We start from the raw sequence: 26,072 nt of genomic DNA on the forward strand, positions 1-26,072 counted from the left end.
TTCTCTGCTTCCTTTTATTCATCAAAGTACTTGCCATCACTTTACATTCATTGCAAGATGATTTAAGCCATTTTATTTATTCAGAAGTTAATTTTCTCCTTTTTGAAATAAAACTACTTAAGCCATATTTGATATATTTGATATTTTTGATATATTTGACACTAATGTTCTTCATTGATTTTTGGCAGATTTTTATTAAATAAAATTTATGATCCTTTTAGCCACTAACCTAATTAGGATAGTGCAATGCAAATTTTCTTTTTTTGCTCCTTTCAGTCCCCAAAATTCTCCCTTGTTAATGAGCTATAAAACAGCATCAGAACTGTGATATGTTAGGAAATATCAAGTTCAACCCCCTCATTGTACATATCAGTAAAGATCAGTGGATTTGGAGTCAGAGATTCTGGCTTTGAATCCTGGCCTTGCTACTTAATGATTTAGGATTGGCCACCTCTCCTCCCTAAATCTCATTTTCTTCATTTTGTAAAAGAAGGAGGCCTGATGATCTCTAAGGCCTTCCAACTCTAAATATTATGAAGAACAACTTCCTGAAAGGACAAAAGACTTGCCCAGAATTATATAGCAAGTTGGAGGGGAAAAAAAAAATGGATTAGATCACAGGTTTCTAGATCTACAGGCTTCTACTCTCCCCACTATATGAGATAGATACTGGTTTCATTTGTCAGGCATCATATCCCTCCATGAAAGGAAAATAAAATTGCTCATAGATTTTTGTCTTAACTTGAAAATTAATCACAATTTGAAACTTTTTCAAAACTTAACTTTTCAGGGGCAGCTAGGTGGCTCTGTGTAGAGCACCAGCTTTGAAATTAGGAGGACCTATGTTCAAATCTGGTCTCAGACACTTAACACTTCCTAGCTGTGTGACCCTGGACAAGTCACTTAACCCCAATTGCCTCAGCAAAAACCAAAACAATACAAAACAAAAAAACCTAATTTCTCTTTTCTGAATAAGAAAAATAAAATAGTACTTTAGAATGAAAAAAAAAAAAGCCTTGTAGCTAATATAGTTGCAATCACATTATTTATAGGTGAGAAAACTGAACCAACTTAAAGAATGAAAGGATTTTGCCCTATATAATTCAACTAATTATTAGCAAAGATTCAAACTAGGCCTTTGGCTAAATTGTGAGAATGATTATTTTTCCTTTAAATTTTTTTCCTTTTTTATTGTAAACAATCACAAACTCAAAAATTTCAAGATTAAAAATAATAGGAAAAAGATTATCTACAGATCTGTCAACTTTAGTCACAGTTTTTGTTGTTGTTGTTCTTTAAGCAAAATATATACAGTTTAATAAAGAGCAACTTTTTTTTTTATCATTATCTTTCCTCTTCCAACTTGAAGTCTTCCAAAGTCATCCTATTGACTTGTAAAGTTGGGTCTCCAGATGTAATTATAACTATATTACAGAGAAAACTGAGGCTGAGGGAATTTTAAGTCACTTACTCATACCAATAGAAAAATCAGAAGGACTTAACTCTAGGTTTTCTTCCTTCTAAACTTTAACTTTAAGCATACCATATTGATTCCCAAACATTTTTTTTTTATTGCTTATGATAATTTTCTGAATGGTCTTTTTATGTTAAAAATGCCTCAAGGGCATAGTTGATAGAGCATTTGCCCTGGAAGTCTGGACCTCAGTTCAAATCCAGACCAAGACACTTAACATTTACTAATTGTGTGACCTTGGACAAATCAATGACCTTTCCTCCCCCAAAATTCCTTGAGGCTAGGAATAAAAAATTCATCTTTAACCTATCTTCTTACCTATCTGTCTGCCTATCTTTGTTACCTTAAAGAGCTCCTTAAAATATACATACATACATATATATATATATATATATACACATATACTAACTAGGAATGTGCTTAAATAACTTGGTAATTTCCTTGTGTTGCAATATCATACTTTATATCTTGTGAACAAGAGCTTATTTTTGCTGGTACTGTGCTAATATTGTGGGACTTAAAAAGTAAGAGACAGTTTGAATTTCAAGTCCTCAAATCTTGTTATAATTTACAAAGTGATAACTCATGTGTTGTTGTTGTTGTTGTTGTTGTTTTAACATGGAACTCTTTACAAATATTGTTTTAAAGGAAATAAATTTTTACATTAGTTTTGAACTTAATCTAACCATTTTTTGTTACATTGTGTACTATCTTCTGTCTGAGTTGGATTCCATGAAGTGTTTTTAAAGATAATTAAAAATTTTACTTTGGCTTTCTACATAAATAATGATTTTCCTTTAGGATCTGGCAAATGGAGCCATCCAAACACAATTAGTATGCTCTAATCTTTTGTTATCTAAAGTTTTGTTTTTGAATTCTGACTTTTAAAAGAAATATTTTATGGTAATTCATTTGCAAACATTTACAATGTGTGTCTTAGCATGCTATTTAAATATCACAAATGTGAAGTTCAGAAATATGAGTCTTTCAAATTATCTCATTAAAATATTTGATTTATGAACATTGATTTCCATATCCAATACTTTTATTTCATAGACTAATTTCTTTTTTTTGAGAGAGTAGGTTTCTTCAATGGGCAGAAATCTTGGTGAAGAAGTCATTGACAGTCATGCAATGAAATTAAATGATATTTGTTATGTCTTTGATATTCTGCTTTCTAAAGTTAAGATTTGTGTTTTAAATTTTGTGGTTTTTACAAGAGCAAAGTTCAGAATTCACTTCCTTTTGTTGGCAGATCTGCTTATGATTTTTGTGAAATGAAAATTCTAGTGTTCTAAGTTTTGAGTTCTAAACCTGTGATCCTTTGACTTTAGAAGAAATTAATTCCCTCCATTTAAGGGAGCATCTCAGGAGAATTATTATTGAGTAGTTCTATCCTTGTGTTCAGGACAGGAGCTTAATGGAACTCATTCATTCATTTAGGAAATATTTTAGTAAATAACAGCTGTTTTGTCTTTTTTTAATAGGTGTTTTTCAAAATACATGCAAAGGTAGATTTCAATATTCACCCTTGCAAAACCTTGTGTTCCATATTTTTTTTCCCTCCTCATTTTCCCCTTTCCTTAGATAGCAAGTAATCTAATATAAGTTAAACATGTGCAATTCATATAATCATAATTTTACATTTATCATGCTGCACAAGAATAATCAAGTCAAATAGGGAAAAAATGAAAAAAAGAAACGAGAGCAGCAAACAACAACCACAAGGTGAAAATATTGAGTTGTGATCCAAATTAAGTCCTCTTAGACTTCTTTTTGTATGCAAATGGCTCTCTTCATCACCTTTCTGTTGGAACTGGCCTGAATCACCTCTCTGTTGAATAGAGCCATGTCCATCAGAATTGATCAAGGCATAATCTTGTTGCTGTGTACAATGTTCTCTTAGTTCTACTCACTTCATTTAGCATCACATTGTGTAAGTCTCCCCAAGGCCTTTCTGAAATCATCCTTCTGATCGTTTTTTATATAACAGTAGTATTCCATTACATTCATATGCCATAACTTATTTATCCATTCTCCAACTGGTGGGCATCCACTCAATTTCCAGTTTATAACACTTGTTTTAAGTGCTAGACAAATAGCTAAATAGTTAACATTTATGTAGCCCTTACTATGTACCAGACACTTTACAGTTATTTCATTTGATCATCACAACAACCCTAGAAAGTATTTACTATTATTATCCCCATTTTACAGAAACACAGGATAATAGAAGGTAAGTGATTTGTCCAGCATCACATAGCTAATAAGTAAGTGTCTGAGACTAGATTTGAAATCAAATCTTCTTTATTCCAAGTCAGTACTGTATATATACGCAGAACATATACAAAGACAAATGAAAATAGTCCCAAATTTATTATTAGGCTGACTTGAAAATGATGCATTTTATTAAACTGCCATAATTGGGCTCCTCTGGAGGCTCTCGTCTGATTTTAGCTCCATTACCCTTGGATCTGTTGCCTGCAACCAAAAAATGTTTTTCTTTCTCTGTAGCATATTGTGCAGATTAAACAACAAAGGAAAGCTGTATTAAAAAAAAAAAATAACATGATATATATATATCAAGTTGTTTCCCCTCTGTCACTATTAGCCACCTCTTTCCCTTTTTAAATACTATTTTCCAGTGCTGCTATTTGGTGCAGTGGATTGTATTCTGGCCCTGAAGTCAGGAGGACCCGAGTTCAAATCTGTCCTCAGATACTTAACATTTACTAGCTGTGTGCCATTGGGTAAGGCATTTAACCCCAAATGCTTTGCCAAAAAACCCCATTATTTTCCAGGTTTTTATTTATTTTTAAAGTTTTTATTTTTTTTTTTATTGTCAAGTATTCATTGTTTCCCTCTTACTTCTTTCCCTTAGAAACAGACAGACAAAAAGAGATAGAAACAGAGAGAAAGAGGCAGGCAAAGACAGAGAGAGGGAGAAGCACACATGTAAGCATAGTAAAGCAAAACAAAGTCCCATATTGGTCACTTTCACTTTTTATTTATAGCTGAGTGACTATTTTGATTTTATAAATCCTCTGGGATTACAGATGTCTGGTTTATACTATTTACTTTCCCCACCCAGTTTCTTATTCTTGATGGGTTCACAGCTATGTTCTTTACCTGAAATTCCTCTAACCCATTGTTGTTTAGTACAGAGCAGATTTTATTGAAAAATTCCATTTGTATATGTGTGTGTGTGTGTGTGTGTGTGTGTGTGTGTGTGTGTGTGTGTGTGTTTAAGGTTGTATGGGTGGGAGAGGAGAGGGAGGAAGTCATTACAATTCTATGTGAGTAAGTGATGATTATAAAGTAAGAATGTCTCTTAAACAGGAAAAGACAATGAACAATTCTTAAGTATTCTGATGATAGACTCTAAAAAGCAGAAAAATAGAAGGTTATTCTATAGGTCATTTTAGGAATCATTATTGTTAACCCATTCTCTTAGCCATGTGTTTGTTAACTTTATACATGTGTGTGATGAGAAACCTACAGTACAATTTTGGTTCTTTGAAAAGTGAGAGTACCAGCCTTGAAGTCAGGAGGATTTGAGTTCAAATCTGCTTTCGGACACTTCCTATCTGTGTAACCCCAATTGCCTCAGCAAAAAAAAAAAAAAGAAAAGAAAAGAAAAGTGAGAGATCTTCCTTTCATTAAATACTCAGTTGTCCCAAATTACTTTTTTTTTTTTGCCAAGATTCTGCAGTTTTGAAATCTCAAAAACGAGGAGTCATATTAGTATATTATTTCTAGTTAGTGACATTAAAAAAAAAAAAAACTTATTCCTAATTTGAAAAAAAAAAAGACATTTGATTTACTACTGGACAAATAAAGGCATTGAGGATTAGCCAAGAAGAGTGGTCATAAGTGATGGTGGTGAATCAGAAGGATATTTTAAATAGAGTTCTGTTTAAAAACAGACACTTTTAAAAAAACCTTCCCCTCCCCACAACTCCTTAAATGGCTGAATTGCTCATTTCATACATGAGTTAAGTGTGACTTGAGCAGTGAATCAGTATTTGTCAGAACTCAGTATCTGGCTTGTATTCTGACTTTCCTTATAAGATTTCAAAAGACGGTTTTTTGGTACCACCTCCTCCCCACCCCACACAGGAGAGGGGGAGTAAAAAGTCTTTTTAAACTCTTGGTATTTTGAGTGACAGTTTTTTTTTTCAAAGTTGCTTGATTCAGCAATTGTTTGTTTGCCTTTACTTCTTCCTGGCTTTCCCCTTTTTTTCTCTTTTGCTACTCCTATTCTCCTCACAGTTGTCCCTTTTATTTTAAGGCAGCCTATTAGGTTCCTGTCTTTATATCCTTTTTAAATGAATCTTTTCAAATGGACTGTGTAGAAAAGGATGGTTTCATGAATATATTAATTTTTTTAAGCAACATTAGAACATCATTTCTGACCATTATCAGTTATTGGTGAATTTGCTAGTAGTTATTATTATGAAACAACTTTTAAAAACCAATTCTGATTCAATCATAAATTTAGGCTAAAATATTTTCACTCCTCTTTCAGTATAATCCTTTAGTGGTATAAGACTTTTTCCTGTATAAATAGAATAATTAATTAATAGGAACAAATATTTTTTCTTAATCTAGATTTTGTGTGTGTGTGTGTGTGTAAAAGACTGTCAAGATATTTTTAAATTCAAAGACTAATGGTAATGTGAAATTATTCATCTATTCATGGAATAGAACCATCTATGCAGGCTGAATACTATTCTTCAAACCCTTGAAATAACCTAGACAAAAGCTGATTACAATCTGATTTTGTCTCTCTAGTTTCCTTCTATGTGGCCTGAATTTCTGTCCTGTTCGTTTGCCTAATGCCTGCAACTTCCTGTTCTGATGGGATAAAAAAATTGGATTGTTTTCTATGGGAATGGAGTAAAAGAGGATAACTATACAAGTGATACACTGCTCTTTGGATTAAACTATTAGAATTCTTCACTGGTGAGAGTAGGCTGAAGATGTCAGTATTTTGATGGAAATCAATGATGTTTGTTCCCTCTTTCTTAAACTTAAACTTAGCTGAGATATTCTAAGAATTTCATTTTCATTTGGAAGAAAAAAGGTCCCTAAATAGGGTACATATTAGAATCTGATATTTTTTAGTGTGAAAATTTAAGTAGGCCAAATTAATTATCTTTTGACAAAATATTCTGTGACATTTGTCTTGGGTATGTAGAAGTACTTTCCTGATGGATGTAGCTCATCAAAAATGAAGAAGTAAAATAGTGATATACTAAGGTCTGGCATGGTGGCACATTGCTGTAATACTTGCTACTTGGGAGACTGAAACTGGTAGCTATCCTGCGTGTAGGAGGTAGGAGCTTGGTTGTTTCAGCCATGTCTGACTCTTTATAAGCCAACTGGTTTCTTGTTTGTTTGTTTGTTTGTTTTCAAAGCTACTTGGAATGATTTACCAGGTCCTTCTCTGCTTCATTTTATAGAAGAGGAACTAAGGCATACAGTTAAAGACTTGTCCAGCGTCACAAAGCTATGAAGTATGAATTATTTTTTCTCTTTGAGGAGATATAAAGCAAATCTATAAAATATAGAGAGCCCTATCAGGTAACTTCATTTTGGAAAATATTCCTGAGATCAGTATAGAAGACCATATTAAACATACTTTTTTCATGGTAAATTGAGAATTTTAGTTTCAACATTTCTAGTTAGCTCTAATTGTTTTCTAGCCACTATCTCCTACCTTCTCTTTAGATTCATGGTCTGTTTGTGAGTAGTCATTGAAATGGACCTCTTCGTACATTAAATATTTGTTAAATTCATATTATGTGCAAGGGACTGTGCTACATACAAATTATAGAAAAAAGGAAACAGTGGTTGCACACACAGCTTATGTTATGTGAAGGAATACAGTATTTACCAAAAAATTTATTAACAGTTTTACAAAGTAATTTCTTGAAGAGATTCAAAAAATGCTTTGCATTAGAGGTTGAATAATTATCAGGAGCCAGTGTCTAAATAAGGAAAGAAAAGCTTATCAAAATTCATTTTGTGGTTATGTAGTATGTTTTTGTTTATATGTGTTCTTAGAAAATATGGAAAATGAATAGCCAACAAAAAAAAGTGGTTTAGCTTAAAATTGTCTCCAGTCAGTGAGAAGAAATAGGCTATTTTTGTGTCAAAGTTATTTACCACCTTTTAAAAGGTTTTATATCATTTGTTTGCTACTGTATACTAAAAGAGTCATTCCCTTATTTTAAAAAGGGATGAAGAAAGAAAAAAGTCTCAAAACATATTTAAAAAAAGTTTGATATTGAAGTCAATATCATACTCTATAAACAATCAGGGAAATGAGAAGATGAAGTGTTTTACTATATTTCTTCTTTTGTACTGAGCTTGTTAATTTTTTAAAACTATTTTGTTTTTGTTATTCTTTTCCTTTACATCACTGTCATTGTGAATTTATTTTCCTGCTCCTGTTTACTTCATTTTGTATCAGCTCCTAGAAATCTTTCTTTGTATTCATCACGTTCATCATTTCCTATATTACAGTAACATTTCATTACATTTATATATCACATTTTCTTTAGCCATTTATCACTATAAATGGGCACCTTCTTTGCTTGCAGTTATTTACTACCACAAACTGTGCTGCTATCAGTATTTTGGTGTGTCTAAAGTCTTTCTTTTTGTCATTGACCTCATTGAGCTATATGCCTGGCAGTAGAATCTTTGGGTAAATGATACAGACCACTTTAGTTGCTTTCTTTGTGCAAAATTCCAGATTTTTTTCTGGAGTGATTCTTGTATTCACAGCTTCATTTACTTTCTCTCTCTTTGGGACTATTTCCATCTTTTATAATTGTCACAAATTTATTGGTATGGGGTAAAAAGTTAGGAGATGTTTTAATTTTCATTTCCTTTGTCATTGTGTTTTAGAAGTCTTCTTTCATGGTTGATAATACTTTTCAATTCTTTTGAAAACTGTTTTCATATCCTTTGATTATTTATACATTTGTTCATCAAAACATGAAAAGATGAAAATAATTTCTGAGATTCACTTCAAATTTTTAGGATGCTACAAAGATACTAAACTCATGTTTAGTATATTTGAATTGGTAATAATCTCTTACAAGAGGTTCTGGTAGAACAGATTCTTCCTTGATTAAGAGATTGAACTCTCAATGATTTTGAAGTCAATTCTGTTGCTATTACTTGGTTGAGCCAGCAGCCAGGGGGAAAGAATAAGCCAAAATTCCGATGAAGGCCAGTTTGTTCAGATGGTAGACTGTTAAGTCTGGACTAGCTCACTGGAAGCCTCAGGATGAGCCAGAGTCAGGATAAGTAAAAGTCCTTGGTTTTTAGGGGGGAGAAGCAGGCAAAATGCCAGGAATTTAGTCAAAGATCTCTTCTAGATTCTGGAGTCCAGAATCTCCACTTTTCTCCTCCTCATCCTGCTCAGTGAGTCTCTGGCCTCTGTCACTTCACCCTCTAATCCTTGCCTACAATTGTCTTAACCCCAGACATTGAGCCTGCACCAATAGTGAGAAGGGCCATTTTTCCAGACATATGCTAATAGAATCATTGTCTCATAGCGAATAGGTAATTAGCCTTAAGTGCTCTGTTGTCTGATTCAAGCACACCTTTTAAGAGTTTCAGCCCTTTACTGCATATATGAAGGGGTATAATATAGGAAAAGATTTGAAAGGTAAATTGGGGGCAGATTGTATAAGATTTCTAATTTGAATATTTTGTATTGTATTCTAAAAGTTATAGAGAATGCCCTTTAAGACTCAACACAAGAGCTACTTTCTTCAAGAGTTGTTAATTCCTCCTTATCAGTATATTTTTGATAGATATCCTATATCTGTGAATATGTTGTCTTTGATGATTAAAGCCAAACTAGACAGCCTTAATTGTTTATTTGTATCATCTCCTATTGCCCAGCACAATACTTATGACATGATAGGTGAATTATCCTTGATTGTTTGAGCTGTCAAAGGTTTATTAATCTGGGTAGTTGCATAATGGGTCAATATCATAAGAATATTATTTTAGCAGCTATGTAGAGAATGATTTGGAGTAGGCAATCAATCATATTGTTGTTCAGTTATTTCAGTTCTTTCTTAGTCTGTGACCTCATTTGGGATTTTCTTGGCAAAGATATCGGAATGGTTTTTCATTTCCTTTCCCAGCTCATTTTACAGAGGAGTAAACTGAGGCAAACTGAGTTAAATGACTTGCCTAAGACCACAGAGCTATTAAGTATCTAGGGTCAGATTTGAATTCATGAAGATGATTATTCCTGATTCCAAGCCCAGTGCTCTAGGCGCTTAACCAATTATGAGACTACTGTAATCATCATCATCATCATCATCGCTAAGCAAAAGATCACAAGAGCTTGATCTAAGGTAATATCAATGTTAGTTGAGATAAAGGGATAGATGAAAGAAATGTTATAGAAGTAGTATCACAGGACTTAACACCTGATTGAATATGGATAAGGAAAAAATGATGGATGGGGAAAAAAAGTCAAGGATAAGTTTTAGGTTTTAATCCTCGATGAGTAATGCCATCAACAGCAATAACTGTGGTACTTTCTTGCACATTTTTACTCCTTGAGAATCTGACTAAAGTGGAAGAAGTTATTAGATTAAATGTGATATTGCTGTCTTCAATACAGTATTTTACAAGAAAATTTAAGTTGTAATTTACTTTGAAACTGTATTTCTTGTCATTCTTTGGCACATTGATGTTGTCCAACTTTTGGAAAAGTTTATTATGGTCTGTGGGTGATGGGGTGTGTGCATATTTTCATGATTATACCCTTTTGGGGAAGTTATCCACTTGTGGCTTTATTTTCAAGAAATGGTGTGGTTTCCTCTTTCTTTACATATCCTTAAGAGCTTTAGAGGTCATGGCAATTATAGAGTTGAAGGGTTTGACATCTTGGAGTTTAATTTTCATGAAGTAAATTTAAACCTTAAAAGGTTTATTCACGAGTATGGGACAGTGCAAAGTCTGATGAAAACTTTTGAACAGAAAAAACTGATGGTTAGAATAATTTCTCTGTGTAAGAAATGGCTGCAGCAACTTTCTGGTCCTTTGTCCCCTTGACCAAAAGTACTTAAGCTTCAGTTAGTTCCTTTGCGCTTTCTATTCACATTTCTCTGAATTCACAGGTTTTTTATTGTTGTTGTATGTTTTGTTTGTTTGATAAGTATATTAAAATGTGGCACCTAAAACTGCATTCAGGATTCGAGGAATAGTTTGACCACTGCAGAGTATGGTGGTACTATTTTCTGCTTTGATATGGATGCTATATTTCTGTTAATATGATCTATGATTAATTAGCTATGCTAGCATCCTGGCCTCACTTTTGGTTCTTGTTAAAACTTTTGATCACATGAAATTCCCCAAACTTTTCTCATATCCTGTCCATTTATATAGTGCCATTTCCTGTACTATTATAATTAATTTATTTTTAACCTGAATGTAGAGCTTATCCTTTAAAAATTTCATTGGTTGCTTTGAATTCATGGTACTAATCTATTATTTTTTTTTTAGGCTAATATGTTAGTTATCTATCCAGTCATTGTGTTAAATGCAAATTTGATAAGCATACTTTTTCCTGTTTGGTGATTGAAAATGTTGAAAAGATAGGGCCAAGGATAGAATCTTATCTTTAAAACATTTCTAAGTCCTCTTGTGATTTACTGTAACCTTTGCCTTTTTCCATCACTCTCAGTGAGTGAACAGTTATTTTACCAAATGGCCTCCTTTTGCTTCTGTTGGTCATGATTTCTTATAGAGTAAACAGTCTGAACTTTGGACTCCATCTGTAATGTCAGTTCTTTTGATTGCTTGACAGAAATGCTTAAGTTTTGGGCTGCACTTATGTCATTTGTGATGTTGACTGTTGCTGGAACTTGAGGGCAGTAGCCAAGCTTTGAAGGAGGAGGAACTGTCTGTCAAAGAGTGTGTTAAATAAATGTTGGGTTTTCCAGTGCAGTTTCTTTTGATTTGCAAATAGTTTTTGGGAAGAAGCTGTTTCTGTCTCATTTAAAAGAGTAATCTCGCTATAATTTTGAAAAACATGATTAAATGAAGCCATAAATATTTTTGATGGTTTTCTTAAGGCAATGCTATACCACAAAATCAGGAGAAAAAAGAGTATTTATTTACCTCTGTACTTTTTTAAAAAACTAGATTCAGGTGGAATACTCTCACCTTCCACCAAGAAAGATCAGCAACTTGTGTGTCATTTATAGTCTCAGAGAGTTGCTTGGGATTACCGAGAGGTTAAATGTTTTGCCCACAAACACACTGTCCTGATATGTCTGAGTTAGTGTTTGAACTGAAGGCTTTCTGAGTCCAAGACCTTTCATGACTAATAATAATTAAATAGGAAGATGTTATAATTTTATGTGCTATTTCTTTGGTTTTAAAACATCTTTAGGAAAAGCTTTTCTGAGTTGTAATATTTCTTTCCTTTAAAAATCATGTTTTTTGAAAATTCATATTTGAAAATGATTACAGTCTAATTAAGTAGCTTCTGATGAGGCAAGTGCTCCCTAAGTCCTATGGGTATCAATTGAGTGCTTTTCAGAATTACATTAATCTTATGATCATAAAGTGCTAAAGTAATGTGTCATGAAGCTCATGATGCTTCTGATTCAGTTTTGACTCAGAACTAACAATATCTTGTGTATGTATCTATTGATTATAAGTAACCCTTGAAGCTTCTTATTAATTTTTCTCTCTAGTCTTCTATCAGTGCAGGGAGGACCTAGATGGGAATGAATATACCATATTTTTTCCCCTTTAAGATCATCCCTATTTCCTAGCTGGAAAATTGAAAGATGATGTGCAGTCCATTTTTACACCCAGGGCACAGGGATGGAAAGGCACTCTGAGTTGAAGAGGCCAGAATCCCATCTTAGAGGGCCAGGGATTGGGTAGAGGATTTTAATTCTTGCGAATCATTTGGTAAATTTCAATTCAATCCAATCCAATTCAACAGGTATTTATTTAAAGTGCCTACTATATTCATATATTCTTGGAGTTTGACTGTGAAAGGAAGTAAAGATATATTTTATCTTCAATCAATCAGTAAGCATTTATTAAGTAATTAGTATGTACTAGGCACTATCCTAAGCACTGGGATATGCATTTACAAAAGGGAAAATAGTCCTTAAACTTATACATTCTGAAAGTAATAGAGAGCAATGGTTGACATGACCAGCTCTGTTCTTTAAAAAATAACTTTGTGTGGAGAATGTGTGGAGTTAGGCTGAGGAGACATAAGGCAAGAAATCCATTTAGGATGCTATAGCAGTAGTTTGGATCTGAACTTGGATGGTGGCTATGAGTAGAAAGGAAAAGATGTAGGCAAGAAATATCATGAAGATAGAAATGTTATTTGGTAGATGATAGCATATGAGGAGTATAGGAGAATAAGGAGTCAAGAATGACAGAATGATACCAAAATGTTGAACTTTGGTGAGAGTAAGAATAGTGGTAAAGATTGCTGTCCCTCTTCAATAGGAATATTCACGAGAAGGCGGGGGAGAAGATAATGAGTTCATTTTTGAACACATTGAGTTAAAGAGGCTGTTTTTCCTATTATCTCAGTCTTCCTTGATAGATCTTCATCTATGACATGCTCATTAGCTTTGGATGTCCTCCAAGTCTGTCCACAGTGGTTAGCATAATTTCTGCAACATAGGAAATGTTGAAAAAGTGCTTTTTAAAAATATTTTTTCTCTACTTTTATGCTACTTAAAAAAGAGGAAAAAATCAAACCAGCAAAATTGATCAATTCATTGAAAAAAATGTAACAATATGTACAAAAGTTTTATACCTGTGAACAGTATTTCCCACCCCTGCAAAAGAGTTGGGGGGAGGTATTTTATTATTTCTCTTCTTTGAAACCAAATTTGTTCTTTATAATTTTGTAATATTCATTTGCTGTTGTTCTGTGGTGGTTGTAGATTCTCCATGGTTGTGTATATTATTTTCTTGGCTTTGTGTACATTGTTTTGCATAAATTCATGCATTTCCATGCTTCTCTATTCATTGTAGTCTTTTTTGGTGTGTGTGTGTAACTGTATAATATTACTATGTAATATTACACAGTAATAAAATGACTCTAGCACAGTAATGGTCCATTACTTCTTAATAAAAGCTTGTTATTTAACCCAGATCTTTCATTGATCATAGTGAAAGGTCACAGTCAGTAGGGACTTGGATATTCAGGATGATGTAAAACCAAAGTCCTTCTAGAATGTGTTACTTGGAGGTAATAATCCCATTCTTTCTCTTACCTCACTTCTAGTAGTCCCTATAGATCAGGATGACTGGAGATGGCCCTGGATACACTGGGAGACCTTGTCCTTTTTAAGCTGTGGTTTTTTGACTAAAGTCCACAGGCAAGGGTATGATATCCTATGTGGACAGAGGGAAGGGAAGAGAAAGAAGAAAACCTGTATTGCCCAACTGACCAGTTCTAGTTGGGTACTCTGTGGGGCAGCTTCTACTACTATTCAGACTTTATTTCTAGTTCTTCATTCTTAAAAAGGACCATGACTAGCCACTGGCTCCAGCTGACTCCAGAGGAAAAAGTGAAACTGATACACAGCCTTCCTTCACTTAAATTCAATTTACTTACATGTCATGGCATCACTTTCCTGATGTTGTGGTCCCATTTAGGAATAAATGATTAGAAACAATCTCTATGAGGAATAGTAGACCCTGCCCTACTGAGGACCTAACTAGAACTGGTCAATTGGGCAATACAGTTCTTATTTTTTCCTTTTTCTTTTCCTTTTCCTTTCCCTTTCCTCTTTCCTCTTTCCCCTTTCCTTTTTCTTATTCCTTTTCCTTTCCCCTTTCCTTTTTCTTATTCCTTTTCCTTTCCCCTTTCTTTTCCCTTTAACTTCCTTTTCCTTTTCCCTATCCCTTTTCACTTTCCTTTCTCTCTTTTTTTTCCCCTTTCCCTTTCTCTATACCTTAAAACTACTTTGGCTTTCATTGATTGGCCAACAATAGCCCCCTCCCCCCCATCAAACCCTATTTCGTCATTGTTTGAGTTTGATTGGTTCAGGGTGAATGTAAATAGCAATTGTTTCCGTTTTGAACAGAAATCCTGAGTGTCTTTCCTTTCCAGATTGGGTTGTTTTGTTCTGTTTTAACTAGGTAAAAGAGGCCTTTCTCTGCCTCATTTCTTATCTAGCGTTAATCACAGATTTCACTTTCCCTTTAGTCAAACTGAGACCTATTAAAGACAGTTTTAAAAGATCTTGATCTCCCACTGTATCCAGGACCATCTTCAATTGTCCCAGTCTATACCTTGCTACTGGAAAGCATTGGAGGGGAAAATGAGGCTGGTGATTTTATGCAGCCCTCCCTCACTACAATCCAATTCACTTGTACATCATGGCTTCACCTCCCTGACATAATAGGGAATAATAGAATAGAATAATAGAATTGATATAATAGCTCTCTTCCAGTACTAAGGGCAAACAGCAACAATCCAGCTCCTGTGCTAGGTGCTTAGTTTGTTCCTAGCGAGGAAGTCTGACTCACCTAGAATTTGAATGAGAGCAAGAACTTGGAATGTTGGCCATTTTGCCACTATTATTAGTCTCTCAAAGTTGTACCACATTGACCATAGCTGCTTCCTTAGTGACTACAGAACTAATTTGATTACCACTAAATATGGGGACTTGAGAAATAAACAGCCTATCTGCTTTGCTTTAGTTGTAACTCTGCAGTTAGTGAGGGTGGAGAATGAATTGTACTGTAAGTGATTAGCCCTTTGTTGTTCATCTTCATTTAGCTGATAGGAATAGGGCTTCTGTTAAAATATAATATTTGTGACCCTGGAGATCTATATTTTAAGAGGCTTCTACTAACTTTAGTGGTGAACTAGGTGCTTAATTTATTAAATAATACTCTTATGCAAGAGTTAACAAATTCCCTGAGAATTATTAATTTATGCCCAGAGAGCAGTTCATTCATTTTTTTCCATTTAGGCTTTGTTTCCCTCCTATTTTAAATTAAAAATGCTTATGAGTTTCCTTTCTGGTGGATTTTTATAGACTTTATTCTCTTTATGATAGTGAAAAATGAGAATGTATTTAAATAATGCATCTAGAATTAGTTATATATGCCTTGAATTTGGAAAATTAGCCCATAAGCCCCAAATCACCAGGGTGACATTTTTTTTTTCGATTATAATGTCGGCCTTTGATCTGTATAATAGGACTGTCTTACTCATATAAAAACCCAAATTGCTAATTGTGTAATAAGTATGCTATGAAAACACAGTGATTAAGGAAAATATTTTGTTTGAACATATATTAATTCAAAAAGGGGAGTGGAATTAAACTGGTGGAAATGACTAGATTATTGAGAAGCAGCATGGGGTTGGAATTTAGGCATAAGGTAAAGGTAATAATTCTGAGTGATTTTTAAATATAGCCTCTTTGGACCTTGATTTCTTTATGTTTATGATCATGTTGCCCAGTGTACTTGCTAAGTTAATGAACTATTGTAAGGATTTATGAGTTTAATGCATTATTATGTTATTTATTTATTCCCTTTGATTAAGGAAAGAAAAGAAAGAATGGGGAGAAGAAATATACTACTTTATACTAATCTTTTTTTGTTTTATTTATGGCATGTTTTTCAAACTTTTATGCTATAAAATCACATTTTAAATGTTATTTTTAGTTCCAAAATTTTAGGATTGCGTGTTTTTTAAATGCCTAGCCCTGCGTTCTCTCTTGTAGGACAGACAGAATTTAAGCAGTATGACTCAACTGCACCTTTTTTTCAGGACCTCTAGGGATAACATATTGGATGGGACTAAGCTGTCCAGTGGAATACAGCAAACTATATATAAGATGTGACATTTTCACTTTTAATTTATTTCACTGGATCATTTTAACTTGTTAAAAAAGAAAATTTAATAATATCCAGATTTTTAACAAATCACGTAATGAATCTTTAGTAGTAACTATACAAAATTATGAAATGCACATGCATTTAAAATAGCTGACTAGTTGAACTCTTTTGCCCCCTTCCCCCATCCCCTTTTCTTCCTCTTACTTTTGTAACAACTTTTCCTTTAAACTCAGCAAATGATTATGAAGGCCACCTATAGAGAACTGGATTAAGGTTCTGGGTAGACACATACAGTTTAGGTGAGACAAGTCCTCTAGACCTTGTTGGAGAGAATGATACAAATTAGCAACTGTCCTATGAAAGAGAACACTGGATTTTCTATATGTCAATATAGTTTCTGCCTAACAAATATTTGTTTAATTTAAGCTATTTTCTTAAGATTGTGTGGCTTTCATCCTGTATTGAATATTGTTATATTACAGACAAGTTACTATCTGGAAGAAATGAACTTATCAAGGATTTTTTAGCATTGTTTTTTATAGTTAGACAAAATACTCACCTTTAAAAAATTATGATGTTTTGAGAGTGGACTTTGTGAGAGTATAGAGTATCTTAACTCTGGATGTAGTTATACATAATGTTAATACACGTACATATTATTGTTTTCCTGAAGCTAAACTTAAGATCTAGGATCAGATCTCATTGATTGATGGCCTTTTCATAATAATCAAATCATGAATCCCTGATGAAACAGGGGAGCATTTATTATTTTATAATTCAGTGCATTGTATTAAATTCACTTGACAGTGTTGCTAAGTCTTTGAACATACGATTTTTATCATATCAAGAAAATTGCATGACTTGTTCTGGAAAAATTTCCCATTTGTTTCATTTTAGATGTTAGTCATAATTTAGGACTATACTGGTAGGGAGGAATCTTATACTGCTAAATAATTAGATCACCTGTACTTTCAGAGGAAATATATCTTAATTAGTCTGTTAAATTTTTTTGGTTGTAATAAAAGTTCCATCTTAAAACATTTACCGTTTTCTTTCCATACAGACCATGGTTTATATCTGTCATCTGAAGCCTGTGGTAAGTTCTGATTCTAGTAGTGAGTCTCTCTTCTTTTCAGAAAAAAAAGTTTCAGAATGAACTAGTAAACTTGAAGGAAAATATTAAAGACAAGATTTTTTATATTTTAAATATGTTTTATGCATTTTTAAATATTAAAAACCATGCATCATGATATGGAGTACTTTTTCAATTATCTAGTGTTTTACTTTTACTGTAAAAAAGATCCTAACTTAGGATGTTACTGTGCTCCATTATAATCTTTTAGTTTAAAGTTAATTTACCCTATTTAAACAAATCCTTTGTAATTTTTAAAATTAATTTAATTAAATTAATTTAAACTAATATTATTTTAATATATTAGTAGAAATATTTAATATCAAATATATACAATTTGGGGATTCCAAACTGTTTATTTTCTGTATGTTGATGAGAACTAATTTTTCTCTTCATGTATGCGCATGACCAAAAAAAAATCCTATAGTTTTTTGTTGTCTGTAAATGTTAATGAAATGAAACTCTAAGAATAATTTATTAGAGGGGGGTAAAACTTTTCAAAAGCCATGGAATGCAACCAAATCTTCTCCAATATAATAAAACTATTGTTAAAAGTCGCATGCCAAAATAACTATTTGGATATATATACATATATTGTATTTAACATATACTTTAACATATTTAACATGTATTGGTCTACCTGCCATCTGGGGGAGGGGGTGGAGGGAAGGAGGGGAAAAGTTGGAACAGAAGGTTTTGCAAGGGTCAATGCTGAAAAATTACTCATGCATATATTTTGTAAATAAAAACCTATTAAAAAAAAAGAATAGAGTTAAACATAAAAAAAAAAAGTCGCATGCCCATTATATTACTATTTGCTTTAAAATTGTGCTCAATGTGTAAGATTGTGGCAGAGGGGTACACACTTTGTCACTGGCATTATCTACAACCATCAGTATTATAAATGTTTACCAATTCCTTTTTTCAGTGTTAAGACTTAACACTTTGCTGCAAAGGTTTAGAGGAAAATCTTGAGATTTTTATTATTTAACATCAAGAAGAATTAATCATGAAGAGTTTTGGTTTTCAATTTTTTATTTAGTCTTAAAAGTTAATATTTAGTTAAGCATATAAGTGCCTAGATATGTAATGGACATTATTAGACTCGACTCCTCAAATTTAAGTAAAAAATTTGGTTTGCTTAGAGGTTATTCTTTGCTTAGATCTGTGATTTACTTCTTTATTTCTTTTTTAGCCAAGTTTGTAATAGCAGGACTTTATTAGACTTGTCTTTCCCAAAGCTAATGTCTAAAATCTAGGCCCAGGTTAAGACTTTTAAAAAACATCCCAAAACTATGTCTTCAATGACACCTTTTCCCTTAAATGTTTCCTTTGCTTTTGGATTTCAGAGGAACTGGGGTTCACTGTAGAAGAGAATGGATACACTTTTACTCTCTTAAAAATGGAAAAAATAGAAACACTATGAAAACAAAATCATCTTCAGTCAAAATTGTTTCCAATTGATCCATGGTGGTGAAGACAAATTGTCAGCTAACATTAGGGAAAATAGTTGAGAAGAAGGGGTTCAGGCAGCATGGACCTTTCAGACATAGCAACAGTCTCTGATTGCTTATTTTCAAAGATATGGTTTGGCCCTGAAATATGTTTTAGTTTAGCCTACACAGCTGGGCACTCTAATATTTATTCTCTGTTCTCCTCATCTTTCCCTTTCCATCATGCTCAGGAATATGCAAATCTACCTCATTTTCTAGAGTGTAGGCTCCCTTCTAACTGAGGGCAAAATTCAAAAGAATTTTGGATATTGGCTTCATCTATTCAGCTTTTGAGTAGGTAGAGCAGGATTGCCCAGAATAGAGATTGGAGAATGTTGAGATAGTCAAAAAAGAAGGAAATTTTGGAGGCAAGGGGATAGGCATATATTTGGGAGTAAAGAGAGACAAATTGGAAAGGGTAGTCAAAACTGGTTTAAAATGACAGTGAAGCAATTTTCAAAATCTTAAATGAGGATTATCCAATCATTTAAATTACTTTTCGAATTGATCATCTAATAAAGAGTAGTAGAAAGGTTTACTTAGGAATCAGATGATTTGTTTCTTCATTTCAGTTCCAGGATCTGAGTAAGACCTGTTTGACCTTAGGCAACGTGCTTCAATGAGTGTTGGCTTCTTTAGCTATAAAATGAGAAGGCTGAATTAGTTCCTCTCTGAAGTTCCTCACACTTCTAATAGTTTATGAAAACAGGGTCTGCAAAGTGGTTTGGGGAATAAACTGAAACATGATATTTTCAGTACCTAGTCCTTCCTTTTTTGACCTGATTGTATTTTCTCTCTTACAGAACTTACCAAGTATGAAATTTGTCATCTGTTATCCAAATGGATTGGATAATAAATAATTTATTGATGATAGCAGTCATTTAGGCAAGCATAACATTATGTTTTGTACACATTGTCTCAATAATTCTTGGTCATTATTATTGGTCTTTTGTAATCTTATTTGATTCAGTAAAGGTAAATTTGGTGATATACTTATATTTGACATATTGGATTTCAAGCATTTTGGGGGGGGGAAAGCCAAAATGTAAAAAAAAAAAGGGGGGGGGAGTTATTCTTCAAAGTGAAGTATAAATTTGTATTATAGCTATCATTTTTGCCATGAAAATGGATAATTCTTAAGTGGATTCAACTTATAACACTTATAAGAAGCTTGCCTTATTTTTGGATGGCATTCTATTATTTCATTTTGCATAGTGTCTGGCACATAGTAGCTATTTAATAAATACTTGTTACCTGAGTTAACCTGACTCATTGTCTTTGTTATTCCTCAGATCTTAAAGGATTGCTTTGATTTTTTTCTTCTTGTTGTTATTTTCCAAAGTACTATATCCCATGACTAACTCTTGGAAAAGATAGATCCCTAGTTGAACCCTAATAAATATTTTCCTAATATTTTCTGAGCAGATTGGGATCAGGATCTTTGAGTGGCATGTTAAATAAACATTTAAGGTGTCGACCCAATTAGCACTGCTGAGTGCTGTTTAAATGTTCAGTAGATTCATAGTTCTATTCTGGGAAATAAATTACAATCTTTAGTTGTATGACATTCTAAACTAGCTATTTAACTTTAAAAAAACCATTTTACTGAGTTGGAGAATTATCAAATTCTCTCTTGTTTTCCTTGCTAGGTCAGTGAGGTTTAGTGCTTTTGCCTGACCCAGCTAAGGCTTGGACATTTTCCTTTTTTAGAAATTGAAGTACCTGGTCCGTATTATGTAGCTATGAATCATCCACAGGATACTTAAGAAAGGCAAAAATATTCTTCACTATAGTTTATCACTCTTTCCAACCTCATAATCTAAATTATCTTAAATTAGGATCTGTTTAAAATTGAAGTGCAAAGGTCTATCACTAATGCTGGTACTGAACAGTGGTCTGGTTCATTCCTTCATTTGTATTGGATACAAGTGAGTGATGATTGCCAACTCAGAATAAGCCAGACATAAACACTTGAGCCTAGCTTTCATTCATTTCTAAAAATATAGTATCTTATTGGCTCAATAGGTAAATAGCCAGTTTTCAATGATTAAAGCATTTCTCTTATTACAATGTGCAGATTGATTGTACTAAATGTTCATTGTGTTTACACCCATGTTTATTTAAACTTTATATATTAATATGAAGCAATATTTGGACAGATCAGACCAGTTTTCAACATTAGTACTTTGTAGTATTTAGGTGTGTCACTATGGGAAAGTGGTGAGAAGAAAAGTTTACTTTGGCAAGAAGGGGACTTAATGTTATGGTGTTGTACTTTTTTTTTTAATGAAAAGTCCCTCATTCAGGCTTTCTTACATTTCTGATTTCAGTGGGGAATACAATAAACTGATCAATTCACAAGTACTATAAAGATTTTTTTCCCCATCTTTGAAAAACAAATGAATATATCGTTAAAGGGAATAGTGCAAACTTCAAATAACAAAAACAGTTAACATTGAAAATAAGTTTTGGGGCAGCTAGATGGCACAGTGGATAGAGCACCAGCCTGAAGTCAGGAGGACCTGAGTTCAAATATGTCCTCAGACACTTAACACTTCCTAGCTGTGTGACCCTGGGCAAGTCACTTAATCCCATTTGCCTCAGCAAAGAAAAGAAAAATTGAATGCAGAAGAAAAAAATGGAAGTAGTCAAGGGAGTGGGGAGAGAGAACTGAACCATGGGATATTTTACTTTCCTCCATTTTATTCACATCCTTGAAGATTACTGTATGTGTGGCTTCTCTCTTAGAAGGATAGTTGGTCAGAATAAAGGATGTTTCTTTTAAGTAACATTATTTTGAATATATATTATATATTATATGTATATGTAAATGTTTATATGTGTGTATGTATGCTTGTGTGCATATGTATACATAAACTATTGGGCCTATAATTGCATTAATTAATATGAGAGCTTTATTTGAGAGAACTTATATCATTGAATATTGGCTGCAATTCACAGTTAAAAAGAGTTTTCTGGGGTACTTAGAGGCGAGAAGTTCCTATTTGCCTAGAGTCAATTAAGTAGTATATTTATCATTGATCAAACAGGAAACATTTATAATATGCCTACCATGTGTTAGACACTGTGCTATATGTTCTGGTTATACGTAATACAAAAGTTAACATTTTTCCAGGGATGGTACTTACAATGTTGACTTTGAGTTTTTATTACAAATGATATATTTAGTCATCGTATTTTTCAAAGGGGATAGAAATACCTAGAATTTGTTAGCTTGAGCGTTATGTATTTACATTACTTCAAGATTCCACTCATATTTATGTATCCTTTCTTTTTAAGTGACAGTACTTAGGAAAATACAATAGTCTAAGAAAATACAAAATCAAAAATAAGAATTTTGTGTTTGTTTTTCTTTTGATTAATTTGCATGTGTCTTAAGGTCTATATATCTCCTTTAGGAGATGTGGGTGTGAACTGCTCCCAAAGCTAAATTTATGAACCTATTTAGAATGGAACAATATAAACTCATAACCTCAAAAACTCATTGTGATATTGTAAGGATTCCTTGTTTTTAGTTTAGAATTAGCTTGGACAAAATAGAAAATTGAATAAATTGATTAAGGTATAATGAATGTTTGTTGTGACTACACTTTATGTTCATGTTCTATAGGAATGGATTTCATATATTTTAACCTAGTCTTAGTTTAAAAACTTAATTTCAAGGAGTACTAGAGAACACTTCATGAGATTATTGGATCAAATTTGATTGTTTATTTTTTTTCATCAATCTTAAATGGTTTGTTGGAGTGTGTTGCTGATCTGACAAGGTTAAGTCTTTGATCTTTCCTTTCCTAGTTAGGTATTAATAGTGGGGAAACATGTTCCTAGATTGGACTGCACCCCTAATCTTGGCTAGCTGTATAATAAATACTCACCATTGTTAACAAGGAGAACAGGCAAAAGCTTCTAGTAGATAGTCATCTGAGTGGATTGGAAATACCGTCTTCAGAAGAGTAATTTATATATGACTAACTGGCAAATCTGGCTAAACATTCTTGTGGAAAAAGTGAATCAAGTCAGAGGAAAGAAATGGATTGGCAGTGTGTCAAGTCTTTATTTCATAGCCTCTCCTTCAGATAGACATTCTCTTTTATCTGTAGAGGTACTATACTAATTCAATACCTGCTTGTTAAATGGTTCTGGCAAATGTAACATTAGTATAAATATATCTTTGCTCCACTGTCTCTGCCAACCTCTTGTGCATTCATTTGAAGATTGACTCAGATGCCTGGGGCAGTGATTTGAGTAACCTGTGATCATGCTACTGAGGCTCTGCACCCTTATCTTAAAAAAAACAAAAAAAAAAAACCCAAAAAACTTTCATTTTACTCTACTCCTCCCCAAAAGGTGGGGAATGACAGACTGGGCTACTTCTTTGCTCAGAATTCCCTCAGGCCAAGTTTACTTGTAAGCTTTCTCATTTGAAACCTGTGTACCCCTTACCAGATAACACAGTGCAGTTTCTGTAGTAACTTAATCAGTTTGTATTCACACACACACACACACACACACACACACACAAAACACTCTAGGGCTTACATCATGAGGAATAGATCTTTGTAGTTCTATCCATGTACTGTGTAGAAGACCTAACAACAGTCTTCTTTTGAGGTTTACATATATGGATAGTTTGCTTGTTCCATGATCTAATCTTTCCACTTTCACTTATCTATCATTCCTTGAAGTTAGAGTGGTAGAGCAGCTTTTGTTACTTTCACCTGTCAAATAAGATTTCTTTATTATTTCATTAGAATTAGTTGGTCTTTACTTTCTAAATTATATTTAGCTATACTTCAGTCAAACTAATGTTTGTAAACTTAGGTTTACAAACTTATATTTATAAAATGATAGATGAAGGCAAAAATATAGTAATACTGGTTTGATTTGCACAAAGTTATCTTGGCCCAGTTGATCCATGTTAACCTTTTAAAAGTCACATATTATGTTGTTGTGATTATTGTATTATGACTACCATATTAATAGTTCTTCTAAAAAGTAAATTGTAACTGATGTGTATAAATGATATTACCATTGCACTGTATTTTCCATATATTTTAATCTTTTCAACATTTTTAGTGGAGTTGTCAATTTAAATTATTTCCATAGCAATAATTTTGTTGTTCAATTATGTCTTGATTCTTCATGACCCATTTTTTAGCATTTTCTTAGCAAAGATATTGAAATGTTTGCCATTTTCTTCTCTATTTTATAGAGGAGGAAACTGAGGCTAGTTGGGTTAAGTGTATTTACAGCTGTCCCTTCCTCACCACCAACTCTCAATACTAAAAGAAAGAAAATAGTTAACTAAGACTAAGATTAATCCTTGCATCTAATCTTAATGCTGCTACTTTTAAAATATTGTTTTCTTTTATATTATTGTAGTGATTGTATATAATGCTCTGGTTCTGCTTTCTTCATTCAGCATTAGTTCTTATAAAGTTTTTCCATATTTTCTCTATTCCTCAAATGACAATGCAATAATATTCTATCACAGCACATTGTTCAACCCAATTGATGGATGCCTACCTTTATTTCTAGATTGTTTTTAGTGGTTTGTGTTCTATGCTATCTTCAAAAGTCCTTTGTGTCTTTTCATATGAACGGTTTATCCTACCTTCTGATTACTGTAATCAAAATCACAGGCAAAATTCAGACCAATGAAGTTCATAACATGTCATAAAAATAGGACAAATACTACTAAAATTGTATTTAACCAGAAGTTTCTAGATTTAGGGTAAATGAAGTGTTGGTTTCTTTTTCTTTTCTTTTTTGTGTGTGAGGTGATTACTTAGGTGACAATAATTAGAGCTGGAGTCAGACTATCAGATTGTAGTCAGACTTATGATGATCAGAATCTGAGGAGAAGGAAATTTAACTTTAAAAAATTTGGTCAGGAATACAGGAAGTCCAAGTTGGGCTGCCAGTCCAAAATCAAGATTTTAGGAGGCTCTGCTTTGTAGCCTATAGGCCTCACAATTCTGGCTCTGTATGTGGAAAACAGGGTAGGGTTATAGAGACAGATCACCTACATAGATTGCCTGAGGGATACTTCAGTGCCTTTCTGCACCTGGTAATGTTTTCTCTTTTCTATTCTGACCCTATTTTAGATATTAATCGCTGCATAGTTAGCTCATTAGTTTTCCTAAAATGTCGACAATAACACATTGAAAAAATAAGATCTTTTTTGAAAGATATACCTGCCTTATTCTTTTGGGTTTGCTCTTCACACACACCATCCCCCAATTTTTTTTTCTTTTAGATTCATATTCAATTTTTTTCATTACTTTTGTAATAGAAAAAGGTATTTGTCATGTACAGTGCTTAATTACTTTTAAAGGGCTCCTTTTTCTGAGAGTAGGCATGTTTACCTTTATATATTCTATAGAATCTTTGAAATGGTACCTAGTAAACTATTTTTGTATTAAATTATACTTTAACTTTAAACTTGATTTTAAACTTTTCCTATAACTAAATTGATTGTAAATTGTCTATTTTTATATTTAAGTACATTTTTGTGTTTTATATAATCATGAAGACAACTAGAAAATAATTTGCTCCTTTATATTTTCAAAAATTCCTTTTGGAGATTTAGAATACTAAGTTTTTATGTAAGTGAGAAAACAAAGGATTCTCAAGCAGGATTTTGCATTACTGGAACTTCTTAAGAATAGCTTGTTTGTTGTTGCCTGCTGAGCTTTTAATAGTTTATCAAAAATATTATGGGGTGGTTGGAAAGATAATTAAGAAAAAAGACCCATCTTCCCTAGTTCAAATTCAGCCTCAGATACTTGACATTTTCTATTCTAGTTATTTTGGGGGAGAAGGAAGGAAAGAATACAAAAACAACAAAAATCACAAAGTATGACTCGTTCTTTTCTTAGTACTCAGTTACTAAAGGTTAAATGTTAAATTTGTTTCTGCTGATAAAATTTCATTGTTACTAGAAATTCCAATTGCAGTTATTGACTGGTTCTTAATTGTGAAATGTAAACTTTCTTGAAATGTCAATATACTTGGAAATCTTAGCTACAGTTTCATTTATTAATGTTTACAAATGCTTTGT

General features: G+C 32.9%; 1 protein-coding gene across 1 annotated transcript in view; it reads left to right on the forward strand.

The window, feature by feature from the left end:
* The window catches only part of LOC116420568, a 75,624-nt gene extending 57,873 nt beyond the window's left edge, over window positions 1-17,751 (forward strand). Inside the window, exon 6 of the mRNA XM_031946291.1 lies at window positions 17,427-17,751. Coding sequence (XP_031802151.1) covers window positions 17,427-17,470 — 44 coding nt within the window. The 3' untranslated portion in view covers window positions 17,471-17,751. The remainder of the gene's footprint in view (window positions 1-17,426) is intronic.
* Window positions 17,752-26,072: the final 8,321 nt, after the last annotated feature.

Source organism: Sarcophilus harrisii, chromosome 1, assembly GCF_902635505.1.
Source record: "Sarcophilus harrisii chromosome 1, mSarHar1.11, whole genome shotgun sequence".
In the NCBI taxonomy this organism is placed as follows: domain Eukaryota; kingdom Metazoa; phylum Chordata; class Mammalia; order Dasyuromorphia; family Dasyuridae; genus Sarcophilus; species Sarcophilus harrisii.